The sequence below is a fragment of the Etheostoma spectabile genome, chromosome 13, assembly GCF_008692095.1.
Source record: "Etheostoma spectabile isolate EspeVRDwgs_2016 chromosome 13, UIUC_Espe_1.0, whole genome shotgun sequence".
Classification (NCBI taxonomy): Eukaryota; Metazoa; Chordata; class Actinopteri; order Perciformes; family Percidae; genus Etheostoma; species Etheostoma spectabile.
Genome location: NC_045745.1, coordinates 2391969 through 2411769, shown reverse-complemented (window position 1 = coordinate 2411769; position 19801 = coordinate 2391969). Strand labels below are relative to the sequence as shown.

Below are 19801 nucleotides of genomic sequence, written 5' to 3'. Positions count from 1 at the left end.
ATTTATCAGAACTTTAATATATTTTGATGTTCTGTTGTGAAAATTAAACAAATTAGTATCATATTATTTTAGTGAGAACTTATAAATAAATACACATAACTGATCTGTTTATGTTTTGTAATGCATTTCTGAATTGAAAAAATTCTCTGTCCTCAGAGATCCTTTATTGGTCGGCCTCTAGCACAAAGCTGCGAGCACAAAACTGCTAGTGCTGCAGCACACGAGGAGCTCCCTTTTACACAAAACTTGCACTTAATACACAAAATGTTTAGAATAATAAAATTTCCCGAATTAAATTGCTACTGATTACAAATTAGGAAGCTGAGGGTTATTGGCAGTGTTGGTAGGGTTACTTTGGAAATACAGTAGGTTAACTAACCTTTTAAAAATGGAATAGAATTGTAACCATTTCAATGACTTTATCAAAGTAATGTAACTTATTATATTTAATTACTTTTTGATTATTTTTAAGAATGCTGTCTAAATATAAACTACTTGATATGCACTAAGCAAAATAAAGTGCTAAAATAGGTCTACGCATTAGAAGCCCGGTGTGTCACACTGAAGGAAATCATGTCTTTTTACTTTATTTAATAGTATATTTGATACATTCTTGCAGTAACGTAACTTACCTACCTGCAGATGTTTCCTGAGGTTGCACAGCGAGCGTTTTGACTGATAGCAAGCATTCTGTGCATTGCGCGGTTATGTTCGAACCTTCAGATTTTTGTATGAAATGTGTATTTATATTTACTGGAACACGTTTTTTCCCGTAGCCATAGTGGCAAATCTCAAATAACTATAGAGGAGATTTAATTGTCAGATGGGTTCAAACCGGAGAACCAATCCAAAGCATCAGAATGGAATCACACTTGAAAATGGCAAAAGATGACATCCGGGGAAAAAAGCATAATTACATCATGAGAATTATTCAGACTGAAAGGAGCAGCACGATAAACGCAGCGCCACGCCTGTGTATCCCGACAGGTTTGGTGCGTGGGCAGCGGCGGCGACAACCAGACGCGCTACTACATCAACAAGACGGTGGACGGAACCACGCTGTCCACGGCGCTGAAAGGCCTGATGCCCGGCGTTCTCTACCAGGTGGAGGTGGCGGCGGTGACCGGCGCCGGAATCGGCACCCGCAGTCAGCCGGTGTCCATCCTCATCAGTGAGTGACGTTCAATGACAAAAAACCCCATCACAGCCCCCTCCCCTTCTGGAACTCTAACCCATACACATCAGTGACTGTACTGACCCGGACAACATCCCAATCACGCATCAATACACACCTCTTCAAATCAGCCTTCACATCCAACAGTCTCACATGTCCTCCGCTGTTAGGCACTAGTTCTGTTCTTTCATTTGCTTCATCTGTTTTCATTGTAAATGGTCTGTATTTATATGGTACATTCCCTTCCCCAACACATCATCACACACATTTATACACTGGTTTGCGAGGCTGCAATACAAGATGCTACCTGATCATCAGATAAACACTCACACACACTCACACACACTCACACACTTTCACACACCGATGGCAACGGGAGCAACTCGACGTTCAGTGTCTTGCCCAAACACACTTTGACTGCAGGGCCTGGAATCGAACCACCGACCTTCCGATTGGTAGGCGTGTCTTTGAGTACCATGTAAAGCGCTATATAAATAAATCGTATTATTGTTATTATTATTATTATTATTATTATTATTATTATTATTATTATTAAAAACAGCTATAGAAATAAGAGTGGGCAAAGATGTCTACAAGAAAGTTAGAAGTTCGTAGGTAAAAATAATCTCAGCGTGTGTATTGTTCTTTTGATATTCACAGATAGCGTTGTCAGTCTGTCTTCCGTTAGTGGGTTGGCTGGTGTCTCCGGTCCCGTCAGGGAGATGGTCCGCCCCGTTGGTCCAGACTGAAATATCTCAGCTATAGATACATGGATTGCCATGGAATTTTGTAAACACACTTATGGTCTCCAGAGGATGCATCCTGATGATTTCAGTGATCCATTAACTTTTCAATCTCGGAGCGTAAAGCAGTCGTTATAATTTCATCATCAGCTTAAAATTGCCAAATACTTGCAAAATGAGTGGCATTCATCAGCTGTACTTTGTCTTTAGTGCTAATTAGCAAATGTTAGCAAATGCCATGCCTGTAGACTCCCGTGTTAACCCTATTTCTATCATTTCTCACCTATTTTAGGCTCATTCATATGGGTAAGATCACCATGTACACATGGTTATCTTTTTATTGATTTCTTCTGTTTGACTTGAAATACATTAAAGCTAACTGTTATGGAAAACACTGGATGAATAACAAAACAGCTTAGAAAATGTTAAACTGATCTGTAGTTCTCCCTCAGTTCTAATTATGTAATCTTGTTTGGCCCTCCTCCCTCCTGTTTTCTTCCACCAGAGCTGCCAGCTGAGCAGCCGTCCATGCCAGGCGGCGCCGGCGACAGCGGCGAGGAGGGCAGCGTGAGTCTGGCCGAGCAGATCACAGACGTGGTCAAGCAGCCGGCGTTCATCGCGGGCATCGGCGGAGCGTGCTGGGTCATCCTCATGGGCTTCAGCGTCTGGATCTACTGCCGACGCAAGAAGAGGAAGGAGCTGAGCCACTACACGGCCTCCTTTGCCTACACACCAGCAGGTCAGGACGTGGGATCCACATGGAAAAGCATTTTGTGTCTACTGTCGGCTGTGATACCTCACACTTATTTTGAAAGCTGTGCAAACGACCTAAGGTGGCATTTACATTTTGGCCAAATTTCTATTTATACATTTGGGAGCAAGTTTGATTTATTTAAGAAACAAGAAAGGAAAAATGACCTTTGAAAATAGTTTCTGCGGAAATGAGAACAGCTGATCTTGGATAATATAAGCATTGTCTTTACTTTTTTAGTATATTTGAAATTGAAAGCAAAGTAGGCCACAAAACTGTCAGTGTACCTCTCCTCACTCTCTTTCTCTCTGTCTTCTGCAGTTGGTTTCCCTCATGGAGAGGGAACAGGACTCAATGGAAGGTAATTAAATGATATGCCACTGTACATTTATACCCTGGGCCTGTATTCTGTTTAATTTAAAGCAATCAGTGGACTGGGCTGATTATTATGAATGTTTCTCGCTGTCTGTCCAGCTTTTGATTTGCGGTTGTCTCTGTATTTCCATCTGGACAGTCTTTGCCGTTGTGCTGTGTCCCCGCCATGTCTTAAATTAACGCCAGAATGTCTCTGTAGGCCCGGCGTGCTGGGAGGCAACATGGGCAACTACCCATGGCTGGCAGACTCTTGGCCTACCACCAACCTGGTCCACAGCGGTAAAGAGGCAGTCAACTGTTGCACCGCCAACCACGACACGGCTGAGAGATACTACAATGGTAGGATGCTGCTTAACAAGTTATTATTATTGTGCTCGAGGAATAGCTTTTATGGCAGAAGTTGAAGCTTCATTGAGTACACTGAGCTGATAATAGACCATGCGTCCCCACTTCCACCCACAGTACAGAATTGAAGACAATATATCCCAGATACGGGCTCTGCCAATACATCACGTATTTTTGGAGCCAGAGTCTGCGCTCTGAGCTGCGGTATTAAAGCCCCGCCCATACACCCACCCGACCAATCGAGAGTTAATCCGAGCTGTCAATCATGACGTTTCACCCCGTTTTTATAGCATCAAATAACTAAAAAAGACAAACTTATCAGAAAAATGGACACACAACAGCGTGATCAAAACTACAAAATAGCAATCTTTGGTAAAGCTTTATTTGACTTTATTTGGCTAACATAAAGTGGGCGGGGTTTATGACATATACTGCAGCCAGCCACCAAGGGGGAATCCAGATGTTTTGGCTTCACTTATGCAGTCTACGCATCAACCCCTGGAGCTGAGACTCAAAACAAAGCCAGAGAACTGCGCTGAACACAACGTCCATCTTTTGTCCCGTGTAGAAGCCGGTATCTCCAACTACCTGAATCAGACAGAGAAGTACAGCATGGGCGGCTCCACCGAAGGTCCCATCTACAGCACCATCGACGCCACCAACGAAGACCTGCACGGCTTCACCTACGCCCAGCACACCTCCACGGCTCCCTACGCCTCCACCTCCATCATGCCTTTCACAAACCAGACGCAGGCGCCGGCCCATGGCGGCGGGCAGCAGGATGGCGGGCACTGGATCCCCCAGCCGGGGCCCTCTGGAGCGCAGTACGCCCAACCAGACCGCTGCAGTGGTGAGGAGCTGTGCTCAGTAAACACACATATCATACCGCTAACCAACAGAGCCAGCATGCAGCGCTGATTTTTTTAAAAGCAATGCATTTTCTGGCACTAGTTTCATCTTCAATTTCCTCTGCCCATTCTACCTGCAGAGCTATCAGCTCTACTGACCAATCACTACGTCTCATTTCACGCTCCCAGTTAAAACCAGTCAGCCTCCAGTCTATAAAAGTGATATAACCCTCTCTTTTTTATTAAGTTCAGGTGTTATGATCAGTACATTTCTTCCTATTCCCCATTATAAAATGGGTTTCTATAGTATTTTCATATTTATCTATAATTCTTTTATTTTCATTAAACCTGAAAAGATTAGTAATGTGATAAAAAAGTAATCAGCTGTTTTGATAATCGAGTTATACTTTAAGCAAAAATAGCAATAATTACCTTTCTTAGTTGTATGTGGCATTAAACTGAATATTTGGACAAAGGTTTGGGATTTTTTGTCGGATAAACAAGCTATAGATGTTACCTTGGACTTGAAGTGCATTTTTCCACCAAAAGTAATAATAAACAACGAAAATAATGAGATTAATGGCCAACTAAAAAGTAGTTTCAGGCCTACTTTCACTTCTATTTATCTGTCTGTATTTCTATCCTAACCTCTACATTTAAATAAATGAGATTGACTCAGTGCTGCACATTGGGAAATATATCCATAGTCATATATTTCAGATCCGGGCCTGCTGGGAAATGTGAAAAAGTATCTTCTTTCAGTGAATCATTGTGCTCCTCTGTCTGTTTTCTAGGTAAGCCCAAGCAGAAGGCGATGGGTAAGGCTGTCAAGACCCCGTCTCTGACCTGGATGGAGGCGTTGCCGCCACCTCCCCCGATTGGAGAGCTGGATCATTGTGAGCCGGACAACCTGCTTCCAGAGCACGAGGACATGGACATCGGGTTAGTAAGACTCCCTCTACCTGTCTTTCTCTCACACATACACACACACACACACACACACACACACACACACACATATATATGTCTTTAACTTAGCATTACAATGCTGACCCATCATTTATACTTACTGTCACAACGGGCACGTTAAGTATCGAGCCCAACATGGCACTTACGCCTCTGGCTTTAACTACTCAATAACCTTGGCCTTGGTCAATTGCTTCAGTGATTAAAAAAAACAACACAATTTGCTGTGTTCTTCCTTACCAGTCGCTCTGTGCAACCTCAGAGCAAACTATCAGCGTAGCAGCAATCCCACCTAGGTGGAAGCGTAGCCTCCCGCAGTGTTGCCAACGGCAAGGCCCTCTAACTGGAGTCGAGGCTTAAAGAACATATTAATGTTTAAGTAGCCTAATAGCTAACAGCATGGTGATGTAATGTACGTTAGCAGCATGTTAATATAATGTAAGTTAGCAACATGGTAATATAATGTAAATTAGCAACATGGTAATATAAAGTAAGGTAGCAGCATGGTAATATGATGTAAGTTAGCAGCATGGTAATGTAAAGTGAGTTGGCAGCGTGGTAATGTAATGTAAGTTAGCAGCATGGTAATGTAATGTAAGTTAGCAGTATGGTAATGTAATGTAAGTTAGCAGTATGGTAATGTAATGTAAGTTAGCAGCATGGTAATGTAATGTAAGTTAGCAGTATGGTAATGTAATGTAAGTTAGCAGTATGGTAATGTAATGTAAGTTAGCAGTATGGTAATGTAATGTAAGTTAGCAGTGTGGTAATGTAATGTAAGTTAGCAGTGTGGTAATGTAATGTAAGTTAGCAGCATGATAATGTAATGTAAGCTCGCAGCATGTAATGTAATGTAAGTAGCCAGTTGAATAATGTAATGTTGTTTTGCAAGATGGAACATAATGTAGTAAACTGTTATTATAGATGCACATGGTATTATTGTAAGTTAGCTATGTAATGGAATGTAGATAGCAGCATGGTAATGTATGTAAGTTCACGATGGTAATGTAATGTAAGTTAGCAGTATGGTAATGTAATGTAAGTTAGCAGTTATGGGTAATGTAATGTAAGTTATCAGTGTGGTAATGTATGTAGTTAGCATGTGTAATGTAATTAGTACAGATGTAATGTAATGTAAGTTAGCAGCATGGTAATGTAATGATAGTTGAGTATGGATAATGTAATGAAGTTGCAAGATGGTAACATTGTAAGTTGCAGCATGGTAATGTAATGTAAGTTAGCAGTATGGTAATGTAATGAAGTTAGCAGCATGGTATGTAATGTAAGTTAGCAGTATGTAATGTAATGTAAGTTAGCAGTATGGTAATGTATGTAAGTTAGCAGCATGGTATGAATGTAAGTTACAGTATGGTTAAGGTATGTAAGTTAGCAGTATGTAATGTAATGTAAGTTTGCAAGATGGTACATAATGTATTAGCAACATGTTATTATAATGTAAGTTAGCAGCATGGTAATGTAATGTAAGTTAGCAGCATGGTAATGTATTGTCAGTTTCGGACATGGTAAGTTAATGAAGTTTAGAGTATGGTAATGTAATGTAAGTTAGCAGTATGGTAATGTAATGTAAGTTAAATGGTTAAAATGGTAATTTAAGTTAGCAACATAAAATTGATTGTTGGTGTTGTCAGCTCCATCTCTTCCCTTCCAGCTGTAACAATGCTCTCTGTTGTTGTAGCTCGGATGAGGAGTGGTGTCCCCCCCTCCCTGAGAGGACCTACCTGACTGAGGGCTGCGAGGATGGACCCTCTGCCCCGCAGAGGAACAACGACTCCTCCCCAGTCACCTCCTACAGTCATCAGTCGACCGCCACGCTCACCCCGTCGCCCCACGAGGAGAGCCGCAGCCCCCACGACCTGCCCCGCCTCAGCCAGCCAGATGCCCAGCACCTGTCCCGGTACGTCAACTGACTGGTAGCTCAAGGTTGTGTTGTGTTCACATGGCATTGTGACCCTGAACTCTTCTCATGAACAAACACATTATCATCTGCTTTACTTAATGTCCTTTTTGCTTTGTGGATTACTTTTGTTTCATTATTGCTCTTCATGTTTTTTACCCAGAGATTTTACTGCAGTGAATAAGTCATTTAGATTAAAATCTTGTAGAATAATGAATGGAGCAGCAATGACAATGACCCATTTGTTTGTGGACTGCTGTTTTGAAGCCTTCAGTTTGGCAATTTGGTGGTCACCATCTTGGTTTTTTGAAAACAATGTGACAATTTTTAGACAAAGAGGTGGAGCTGGGGAGGATGGCGCGGCCAAGCCAGTGTTATTTACAGTTGCAACGGCGCTGCGGTGAGCTAAACGCTAAGCTAAACGCTAAAGAAAGTTGCTTATTTTCAACCTTTCTGAAGCGAGCCATTTAGCGGAAATTTAATGCACACCTCCCGACATTGTCGTCGTTAAGCTGCATGTACTGCCATTCCAAAACTGGCACACAGCTAACGCTAGTGTTAGCTAGCTGGCTTAGTTGGCAGAACGCTAAACAATACATTTTAGGGAACCAGAATGTTCCAATGAACTTTGATGAAGTGAAAACACAGTGAGAGAGTCAACCTTTAGGATGATGGTTAGCATCGCTAAGTCTCTGTCCTGATTGACAGGCCTTTAAACATCCCCTGCTTTATTGTATGTTTTAAAATAAACGGGAGCAACATTTACTAAATGAACATCATACTGTCTTAAAGAAGACTTAAAACTAGCGAGTGAGACCATCAACTCATTATGAAAATGTTTACTTAGGTAATTAATCAAGTATGAAGTAGGTTGATTGTCTTATAGACTTCTATGGAAACAGGCTTCTTTTTGGATACGTAGTGTAAAGATGCATAGTCTCATTTTAATAATGCATTTTGACACTGTAGCTGCACAGGCTCAGGCTGAATTCATATTCAGGAAAAACCTCATCACTGTCTGTAACAATGTACAATCCAATAGCCAATTAGCCAATTGCCAAATGGCTAATCCCTTGGCCAGATGCTCAATTAACCATTTAAATAACAATCAGGCAAATAAGCTCATAAGAGGAGAAAAATAATACACAAAATGTATACTTTTGTTTGTATCCCTCACTCTGAAGCAAAGATTTAGCTTGTGACTGCAGTAATTAGTTCTCTCCAGTAACACGTTGCCCTTTCTTCCCACAGCAGAAGGTTACCGTGCGGTCCAGTGCCAGTTCCCCAGGCGCCCGGCCCGCTGCTCACCCAGTCCAACCCCAACCTCTCCGGCCAACAGCATCACTGCTCATCAGAGTTTGGCACGCTGCAGTGCCAAAGTCCTGCCCATCGCTGCCTCCACAGCCAGGGGCCAGCTCTGAATGAAGACAACGTCAGCGCCACTACACCCGGTAAACAGAGTGAAAGCTCTACATTCATGTCCGCCTTCACCCTAGAACTGTGCAGACTCACTGATCCATATCCATTGAATACATGTTATTGAATACATATGTTCTATGTCTGTTCAGTATGGAGGAAAAAAAAACACTTTCTGATTTCCTATGTTTTTTCCCTCTACACATACAGAGCACAGTCGCTCCTCCCCAGCAGATCCATGCACTCCTCCTAACCAAAAATCACGCGTGAAAAAAAAGGTGTCTAAGGGTTCAGCATACAGAAGAGATGTACAAGGAGGTGAGTGGATTCTACTTTGGATTCAAATATGTTCACGATAGGGGAGTGATATTGAGACATTTGGTTTCTCAAATTCAGTAAGTGTTATTATTATTGAACAGACAGGGGTCAAAAATAAAGGTCCCCTTAAACGTGACAATGGCACTAATGGCACATAAACACTGTCCTCCCATAGGTTGTTTGTTCATGCAGCAATTACGACTCATATTAACGTTTCTAGTTGGCGTGAGGAGTGAAAATACTAGAGGGGAGGAACAAACAACCTATATTGTCATCTGGTTTGGATTTGTTGCTATCTCAGGACGTAAAATGTTCTCAGTAGCTGAAAAGAGAGAATCGTGTTCACATAGGACTGGGAGCTATGGAGAAAATCTGATACCACAAAATTATTGACCAAATAACTCAATGTTGATATTACACCAACATTGTAGGGTTGACAAAATATCTTCACAATTAGATTTTAGATAAATAATCATCAGTTATGCGGATATAATGACTAAGTGGGTGAACAGTCCGGTGAGTTCAGAACATGACGTCACCTTTAAAACCAGTAAAAGACAACACTCATGTCTTATTACAATACCCAACATGTAAGACAATATCTAGTCTGATACAGTATCACAATGTCAATATAATATTGGTATATGGCCAAGCCCTATGCCCACGGTTATTTTCTGTTCCTATTCATTGCTCTTTGTCAGCGAGTAAATAAATCCACCCCATAACCATCCAGCAAAGACACACTGATATTCTGCAACGCTATCAGTCATTGAATACAACTCTACACCTCTGTACAGATGTTACCGTCTGGAATAGGATAGAATGCACTTCATTGTAAAATCAACATTAAAGCATGAACATGAGATCAATGAAACGTTGTAGGCCTTAAAGGAAGGACACGTGTGACTTTAAAGCCAATACGACATCTTAAAAAGTGACAGTAATAGTTACAGTGCTGGTGTGTTCATTGCTCTGTCGTGCTAAGATGTACTGTTCCTGGATATATATACTACCAGTCAGAAGTTTGGGGTTACTTCAGAATTTCCATTGGACTCCATTGTAGACAGAAAATCAGCTGAGATCAGTTGCATTGTTTTTTTTTCAACCAGGGCAGCAGTTTTCAGATTACATTATGTGCTTACATAATTGCAAAAGGGTTATCCAATGTGTTCTCAGTTATGTTTTTTAAAGTATATCAGATTAGTAAACAGAATGGATGAATGGTTGCTGATAATGGGCAATGTAGAGATTGCATCAAAGATCAGCCACCCAGTCAGATCAGCTGGTATTCTGTCTATAATGGAGTGGAATGGAAATTTGTAAGGGACCCCAAACTTTTGACCGGTAGTGTACACGGGTGTTGACTTGTAATCCGAGCGTACAAACACACTGCACACGTTATACGTTTAAATAATAAATAATGTCTCACAAAAGGATCAGAAATTACCATTATCTACAGCTGCACTGCATTGTGATGTCCTGTTAAACATCACATGGCGTTGAGTCACACAGTCAGAACCCTCATTTGAAAAAGCAGAAAGGCCGTGCTCAATTCAAATGGACCACTGTTTTCTAAAGGAAAACAAGGCCGGTACTAGTCTCTTGGGTTCTCAATTATGCACAGGAAAAACAAAACGCTCTCCTGTTTTCAAAGCAAGTTAAAAGAAACCTGGCACTAAAATTAGCGTAAAGACGTTGACTGAACCTTCTTTATATTCTCAACTCGTTCTCCATGCCTTGTTTTGTCCCTCCACTTTTTAATGTTTAGACCTGCCCCCGCCTCCGGAGCCGCCCCCAGGGGAGGACCGGTTGCAGGGCCCCCAGGGCTGCGTGGAGGCCGGCAACGTGGCGAACGGCGCTCTGTCTTCCCTGGAGAGAAGCGAATACAGCAGCAGTAGCCACCAGCGGAAAGGCTCGGGACAAAGACACACTGAGAGTAAGTATTTCAGTCGCGCAGTAATTCAAATCCTGGGTAGCAGAAGCCAATTCAAGCACAGAGAGTACACGTTGTTTCTGAAATACTTCACTCCTTGTAGAAATAAGAAATGGGATGAGAAGACAGCACTTGAGAGTCAAATGTGTTGCTCAGATGTAGCCTTTTTCCACGCCCTACTACTGCACCGCAGTAGTCTCTAGTCCGGGGTTACGCAGCAGGGTCATATGAAACTGACTGAAACACCAGGTCTTGTCCATGACTGGTTGCCAGATCATTCCTTATGCCTTGCTCACATTTATAACATGTAGCTGTACTCAGAAGTTACAGCCACGCAATTGCATTTTATTTTCAGATTCAAAATACCGCCTTACCAGCACTTGTTGCAGTTTTTCCGACACACGTGAGACCAGGTCACCTCACTAAGTCGGTCTCACAGGCATTTATCCCAGTTCCCCCATACAAAAACAACTTTGGTCAGAAATCTTTTTTTTTATACATATACCAAGATTTGGAATGACATTCCGTATCACATCCGAGCACTATCATCCATCACATATTTCAAAAAAGGAATACAAACAGCTCCTTATTAACAGTTACACTTGCACGCATTAATTAATTTGTTTATGTATTATCCAAGCCTTGTTTGCACTGTCCGTATTTATCTAGTATAAATGTCTTTGTCCTTGTCCCTGTAACTGTATTGAGAGAGAAAGAGCGTGCCCCCCATGTAGTCTAAGTCCTTTGCAGCGGCCCAGGTTTGAGTCCGACCTGCGCCCCTTTGCTGCGTGTCATCCCCGTCTATCCACTGTCACTATCAAAAAAGGAAACAGCCCCAAAAAATCTGTAAAGTGCCCATATTATGCTCATTTTTTGGTTCATAATTGTATTTAGAGGTTTACCACAATAGGTTTAAATCAATTCAGTTTTATTTATATAGCGCTAAATCACAACAACAGTTATCTCATTGCGCTTTTCATAAAAGAGGAGGCCTAGACCCTACTCTGTGCTGTTTACATGGTTTTATTTTCAAAAAACACAATTTTTTTGTTGTTTTGTTTGGGTCTCTGTTTTAGCTACAAAGTGAGACATCTCACATGCTCAGTAGCTAGGTAAGATCCCATCAGCTAGATAACTCTTTCTCCAACTTTGGTCAGTCCAAGGCAGGATTAGCTGGGAGACTTCTTCTAGACGAGGGCCACTGGTGGAATACCTGCAGAACAGGGACAGGAAGTAGTTCTTTTGGAGGTTGTGGTCAACTAGTGGGTGTTGTAGCAGTGTTTTGCCATTGAGAACGAGCTAGCATGCTAGCGCTAGCCACCTCGTCTCGGCTAGTGACGTAGAAAGCCGTGCAGATTTTGAACAGCTCACCCAGAGACTGAAGGCAGAGGACATTCAGGAACCATATCACACTAAAAACAGCATGGATAGTTTTTTTCCCAAGTTTTTATGTGCACCAGAGACACAAAATAACAACCCAAATCCCAGAAAAAGTGTTTTTCTTTCATAATATGAGCACTTAAAAAAAAGAAAGAAGAGTTAGTGTTTAGTTTAGTTTACTTTTAGTTGTTTTTTTTAATTTGGAACAATCACCATACTTTAAAAGAGAAAAAAATATTATAAAGCATAGGAATTAAACACAATCATATACAAAGCAAGCCAATTCCATCAAAGAACAAAAAGTGTAAGTGTCTATAAATGCAAATGGACATATATATAATATAGTGTCTATAAATGAAAACACAAGGTGTGATCTAAAAAATCCAGAAATCCTGCAAGAAGATGTAGAAACGTATTTTTTCAATCACCTTCTTTCATAAGCAACAGTTATGGAGCTTATGAACATACCCAACGCCGAATTCAATATGATCAAATAGAATGAATTCATAGGGGTGTTTTACCGTTTCAAAAATTGTACCTAGAGCAGCTATAAATTGTCATTTCGTTCTTTAGGAGACGTTCTTTATATCAAGCTTGATTTCCCCACTAAGCCACGGCATTGCCTTGTCAATAAATAGAAGCTTAAACACAATCTTGTCATCATTGCCCCCCCCCCCCCAGATGAGGAGATGATGCCGTACAGCAGCAAGGCCGCTTACCTTTCCAGGAGTCAGATGTCCAGTAACTGCTCGACCACAGGAAGCTCCTCCTCCAGAGGCTCCACGGGCTCCCGGGGGCTCCACTCGGCCAGGAAACACAACGAGGTACCGCACCGCAACGCCAACCACTTTATCATTTCCCCGCGGTTTTATGCAAGGAAAACAAAGTCTGTCTTTTCACCTCAAATGGTTTTGAATAATTGATGCTTTTAGATATGCATGAGCATGGGAACAAAGACTCTTCCTGCCGTGGAGAGGTTCATGTGGTTTAGTTCTATCTACATATCGTTACTTGCGCTCCATAAAACACACATAATCGCATACGTGCAGGCACATGAAAAGAGCTTTTTACATTCCCTTGTTGCACACACACACACACACACACCAACACACTCCAACATGCTTTTAGGCTCATCTACAGATTCACCATTACTGTGTTCTCAGCATAGGCTTTACAGTAAGAAACAATGTTAAGCGTGCACGCCCATTGCTCTCTCTCTTTCTCTTGAGTGCACTTCTGAGGCCACACTTCACTGTTGGAGCGCTCCTTTAGATGCCCCCCCCCCCCGACCAGTTGGTGTCTTTTATGGTAGAACAAGCTGTGCCAGGCGAAGGGAAAGCTCCGCGGGTATTTCACGCTACTGAGGCAACACTTACAAACAGTGTTTGACATGTCCCTCAACATGAATAGGTCGTCAGAGGTTGGAGCTGATAGGACGCATTTTAAAAGGATTGTTTTAGTACCGGTATCGGGGGAAAAAAACAAAACATACAAAAAACATACAATACAATGCATGACAATGTTAATACATATATAGATAGTACCCACGCTGTGTCCTGTATTGGTGCAGAAGAAACTTGTCTCACTGTGATGGAGACACTTGGATCGGATGGTGTCTTTCTCACAGAGGATTAGTTTACCAGAAATAAAATGATTTTTACTTTACTTTTAATAAGGACAGTAATAAAAACAACCTGTCCTATCAATTAAAGGCCACGAAATCCCCCAAAAAATGTCTTAAAAAAAGAATGTTAACCAAAAGGAAACTGGATAAAAGGATATTTTGAAAGGACAAATCACTACTGCCGTCTTGATTTTAGCCGTCATTTCCTGTTATGCTTTTCAGTTTTCCATTTAATTTTCAATTTTTTCCTTTTTAAAGTTGCACATTATATGTGTAATATTATTTTAATATTGAATGGCCCTTGTTGTTATTAACATGTATTCATGGCTTGAATTCGATGTATTTATTCTAAGTTGTAAGTACTTGTATCGCAAGTAAAAGTCCTGTTGGCCCAAAAGGGTTTTTAAACAGTTCATTTAGCTTCAGATTTAGGAGAATTTTCTCAACCCTTAAAGAAGAACGAATCTTTCAGTTTATCAGAAAAAAAGTCCAATTCATTGACACCAGATTTGGAGATAAATGGTTTTCACTGGACAAGAAAGGGAAGAAAAATAGTATTCTGAGTTTTACCAGCAAGTAGTTAGTTCTTGTAAGTATGCAGTCACATGTTTTAGGAGACGTGAGACAGTGGAGCAGCTTTGATGCGTTCTTTTAGTGCTGTAGTTGTTAAGTTTAATGCTGAAACCTGAGGCGTCACCATAAAGCATCCTGGGAAAGGATGGCCCTGTCACGGGTCAGCCCACGCTGACCTCAACACACATCTGACATGGGAATGTAGCAAGGTAACTTGTAAACATGACAGACACACACACCCCCCCCACACACCCACACACACACACCCACACACACCCCACACACACAATCACACATAATCTCACAAACACACACACATAGACCACACACACACCACCCACACACATAAACACAACTAATCCAACACAAACACACACCTAGACACCACACAACACACACACCCACACACATGGTCTCACAACCAAACACATAGACACACACATGATCTCACAAACACACACACATAGATACACACACACACACATAAGCTCTGACTCTCACACCCACACACACTTGCCCTTATACTTTTACTCTCACACACACACACGCACACACACACACACACACACACACACATACAATTGCCTTTTTACTTTTACTCTCAACACCCCACATAGAGCTCTCTTGTATCTGGTGCCTCTCAGGTCACCCCCCTGTGGAGCAGTAAGGAACACCTCACGTCCCCCCCACCCCCCCTAACTGCCCCTAGCTGACCCTTTCTGGCCTTTTCACGCCTTGCCGGGGACATGAAAGCTTCCCTATGAAGTTCGGGGTGTCTGTACAGGAAGCCTGGGTTAGGTTACCCCCTCGTCCTGTGGTGCCGCTGACTGCTATCTTTGCCCTTTGACCCGGGCGGACAGCCAGGCGCTTGTCCCTGTCCTCGGGTCTGTCCCATCAGCTCTGTGTGCAGAATCACTGACGTTGGATAGGCATGGATGAAACTCACTCGACTGCTAGTTAGATTCCAGTTAGAGCACAATGTCACTAAACCAGAACATGCTTTATTTGAGATTCCTGAAGTTATGTTTCTTCAGCTTTAGTTCTATTCTTTATCATGATCCTCACTGATCCTTCGTTAAGTGACACTGGGTGTGAAGTGAGTGATGATGTTTGAATAAAGAAACGACAAACAAATGATTGAGCATTCTATTTGCGCAGATCTGCCATTTTCTGTCATCCTCCTCCTCTCCTCTTCTCGCAGAATATATTTCTCTGTTTCCTCTCATAGCTTGTTATTAACATCATGCTGTTTGACATGTGTATGCAGTAGGTCTATAAAGGAAAGACAGAATGCATATTTCTGAATAGCACGCTGTAGCAAAGTCTGTGTAGCAGCACTTCCCTTCTGACTTTCACCCAAACAAATGAATCACGAAAGGCAGAGAGCTGAAAGCTGTAGACCGTTAACTGCACAACTTCATTTTCTTTTTTGTGGTTTACAACAGTCACAGTTGGTGATTTGTGTATATTTGATGTATAGCATGGCTTATGGAAATACAACACATGACTGAAGTGTTCATTCCCAGGAACCCCATGGACAGCCATGCTTAGAAGCATGTGCTCTTGCTCTTCAATCTTAAAAAGTCTAAAACAAAGTCTAAGATTTCAAAGTGAGTGAGTACAGGTCTAATATGGGTCGATCCATCCCTTAAAATAACCGTGCGTCATGTTTACAGTAATCACTTACTCAGTGGACGGCTGTTTATTGGGTCCATTTGGCGTTTTTCCCAGTTGACTTTATCACAGCGAAAAAAAGTCGAGGACTGCAGGATGCCTCTCGTCCTCGGGCTGTTGAGTGATAGCAACCTCCTCCTCCTCTTGTTCTATTTCCAAAGCACGCAGCTCCTCTTCTGAAAACTCTGGTTCGTAGACTGTCTGAGAAGTCATCCTCTACGTCTCTTACAAAATCCGACATGTTTATCGCCATTCACTGTTTACTGTAGGAAAAATAGTGTAACATAATATCATATCTGCCTAGGAAATCTCCTAGTCTTAATCTTCATAGCTATTTGTACTCGTGAATACACAGGCCAGAAGAAGTAATTGGGTTGTTGTTGTGGTTTTTGTTGGCTCACTTTTACTCGCAACATGCTAACCGGCAACATAGGATTCCATTCACTATGCTAAGCTAACTACAACAATGCGTGCACTGAGGGTGGCTGTGGCTCAGTGGTAGAGCGGTTGCCTGCCAATCGGAAGGTTGGGGGTTTAATCCCTGGCCCTGCAGTCCCATGTCGAAGTGTCCTTGGGCAAGACACTGAACCCCGAGTTGCCCCCGATGCTGTGCATCGGAGTGTGAATGTGTGTGAATGTTTATCTGATGAGCAGGTGGCACCTTGTACGGCAGCCTCGGCCACAGTGTATGAATGTGTGTGAATGGTGAATGTATCCTGTATGATGTAAAAGCGCTTTGAGTAGTCGTTAAGACTAGAAAAGTGCTATATAAATACAGCGCATTTACATTTACTGAGACAAAAAATGCGTTGGCCCCCCCTATCTACAGCTGGGGAGACCGTGATACGCCCTATCTCAACAAACAGTGGCGTGTTCCTTTAAAAAGGCTTGCTGAATCTGCTGAAGTATTGTGTTCTAAGTCTTAAATATTTTTAAACGGGTCTTAATTTTCCTACGTCCATGCACCGCTACCACTAATGCTCATTGACATGCTCTCGCAGCACTTTAGAATGTTTTCTTTATTTATATATTTCGTGGCATTGTAGTTTTTTTCTAGTCCAAATATAAGTCGCTGTATTACAAATGAGCCCAACATGCAACTTATTTTGCAGCCAATCAGCTTTTCGGTTACTGGTCTCTTCCGGATTGTAACACAGATGTAAAACGGAGTGTATTTGTTTAAACTGCAATCAATGGTCTTGAAAAGGTCGTCAATAGTCTCAAATATGACATGGTGAAACGTGCAGAAACCCTGTAAACGTTGCTTCAAGAAGCATCATTATTGGGAACTAGGGCCCAGATTACGGTCTCTTCCTATTATTTAATATTTTGTAACCAACTTTATTATAAGCACATGAGGCGACATCGGCCTTGATTTATCAAAGTTGGTTACCCTTTATTTGAAGGTATCTAAATATAAGAGTGACATGAGGGTGGTTGGGGGTGATAGTAGCTCAGTCCGTAGGGGGGTTGGGGACCGGGGGTTCAAGTCCCCATATGGACCAAAGTATGGTGGTGGACTGGTAGCTGGAGAGGTGCCAGTTCACCTCCTGGGCACTGCCAAGGTGCTCTTGAGCAAGGCACCAAACCTCCAACTGCTCGGGGCGCCTTTCCATGGGCAGCCCCCCACACACTCGGACATCTCTTCATTTAGTGCATGTATAGGACCTGAGCATGTGTGTAGTTCAGGCCTGTGTATAATGTGTGTAATAATAACAGAATGTAAATTGTAATTTCCCCTTGTGGGATTAATAAAGTATACATCATTATTGTTATTATTATGATACCGTCATGAAAGTGCCATAAACCTTATAAACAAGTCATAAAGGTTTATGACATAACGCTTCTTTTAGTAAGTGCCATTCAGTTTTGTCATGACAAGTTGTGGTTAGGGTTCATGTGTCATGACAGTGTCATGTCACTCTTATGTAGAGACCTTCAAGCCATGTCCTATGTCATTTTAACTGTGTCAAACATGTCTGTGTTCCCAGGAAATGAGATAAGGACACCAGGGACGCGCCGCCTCCGTCATCCACCATCTTTCCACCGTGGACACAAAGAGCTGGACAAGAGGACACGTTGTGTGTTCCAGGATACTAGACTCTGTCAGTTGCTGTGAAAGAAAGCTACAAAGAACTTTACATCATGTTTTTTTTTTCTTTTCTTTTTTTTTTGAGGGTTTTACAGTTACAATTATTTATGAGAAACAGAGTTCATGCCTCTCCCATGATTTGTAAATACCTGTGTCTGTGCTGTTCTTTTGTGGGCTCTGGATACAGGGAAAGAGACGTATATTGTATTTATGAGGATAAAAACGAAAACAGTGTAAGAAAAAGAAAAGAACAAAAAAAAAAGTCTGTTATTATTCAAAAAAAAAAAAAAGCTCATGTCTTCTTGAATGTGCCAACCTTTTTTTGTCAAAATGTATACTTTTTTTTTTTTTTTTGGAAAAGCATAAACTACTGTTGCACTCTCTTTGTTGTGATGGCAAAACAACAGAAAATATGAAGCACAAAGTGTGTTTGCTGGTTGAGAGGGCCGGTGGAAAAGCCAAAACGAGCGGGGTCTCGCTCCCGGAGGGACGCCTTCCCACCGGGACCGCCGCCCCCGACTAGTCCGCTACGAATGTCACACTTTTCTATTCTATGTTCCCTTTGGTTTCTCTACAGCAAAACGTCCCAGTGGGCCAGCAGACGGACAGGCTTTATAAAACTCTGATTGTAACCCCCCCCCCGTAGTCGTCTGAGGGACTGTTTGCTGCAGCTGTGAGATCACCATTTGCATATACTCCTTTCAAAACAAACTGAAAAAAAATGTCTGTGGACTGACTTTTTTGTACTCTTGTTGTTTTGTAAATGTACAATAAAATACATTTGCTGATGCAAGCCTGGACTAATTTTTTTGGAGCAGCTTTCCATGTTTATCTGCCTGTTTTTTGGCAATTTGCAGATAAACCGCGTCGGTTTTATTTGCCTGATAACCGAAAACATGAATGAGTGTTCTCCATTGGCTTGGCTCTGCTGTCCCTCTGATCTAATGTCCCGCCCACAACACTATCTGACTATCTGTTACTGGGTGTTGCAAGATTCTCATTTATTAAATCATTGTTTAAAGCATTTAAACTAAATTTTGTGTTGGAGTTTGTAACATTCCAAAATCTTAATTTGGACTTTCATTAAAAACAGCATTGATCGATCCCTACTCTAAATAAATCTCCGTTTTTTTGCGTGCTGGAGCATCATGGGAGTGGAGAGAGCATTTAAGGTGTCATAAGCTCAGATAAATAAGGAGTTCTGAGTCAATGCAGGGCCTCATATGTTAAAAGACAAGGTCTCTGAGCTCTGCGTTTTTTTATAGATTACTCTAGCGTTTCATGAGTCGTGTCTGTTGTTTCGGTGACTCGTTGCTTTCCATTATCTGGCGTGGTGCCACTACACCATCACATCAAGGACCACACGATGAGTGGTCTGGCCTTTCCTACTGGAATACATTTCCTCCCTCGGCTTCTCTTACTACACCTACACGGATGCATGCTGAATCAGATGGAGAGGAATGGATGCAAACACATTAGGCATAGCACATCCAAACAGAACAATAGGTTTACAATTTTTTAATTCTGAAACAACACTCTCATGCCCATGAGTACATTGCATATAGGACCTTGTCTATATCCTCGACATTCCACTTCCTGGATTGCTCCATTCCCGATGGAAAATCAACCGGATTTTACTCATTTAGGCCGGATGTCCGTTGCTTTTGGCTTTCT

At 41.9% G+C, this 19801-nt stretch overlaps 1 protein-coding gene across 4 annotated transcripts in view; it reads left to right on the top strand.

The window, feature by feature from the left end:
* Window positions 1-18920, top strand: part of robo3 (roundabout, axon guidance receptor, homolog 3 (Drosophila)) — a 110809-nt gene extending 91889 nt beyond the window's left edge. For 2 of the 4 annotated variants that reach the window (XM_032533534.1, XM_032533532.1), the window contains 12 exons: window positions 988-1171; window positions 2423-2656; window positions 2990-3029; window positions 3243-3382; window positions 3957-4238; window positions 5031-5178; window positions 6899-7117; window positions 8372-8568; window positions 8744-8851; window positions 10620-10787; window positions 12846-12988; window positions 18027-18277. In XM_032533534.1, coding sequence (XP_032389425.1) covers window positions 988-1171; window positions 2423-2656; window positions 2990-3029; window positions 3243-3382; window positions 3957-4238; window positions 5031-5178; window positions 6899-7117; window positions 8372-8568; window positions 8744-8851; window positions 10620-10787; window positions 12846-12988; window positions 18027-18038 — 1875 coding nt within the window. In that variant the 3' untranslated portion in view covers window positions 18039-18277. Of the gene's footprint in view, window positions 1-987; window positions 1172-2422; window positions 2657-2989; window positions 3030-3242; window positions 3383-3956; window positions 4239-5030; window positions 5179-6898; window positions 7118-8368; window positions 8569-8743; window positions 8852-10619; window positions 10788-12845; window positions 12989-18026 lie in introns of all 4 variants that reach the window. The other 2 variants (XM_032533531.1, XM_032533533.1) reach the window with 2 other exon arrangements.
* The last annotated feature ends 881 nt before the right edge of the window (window positions 18921-19801 follow it).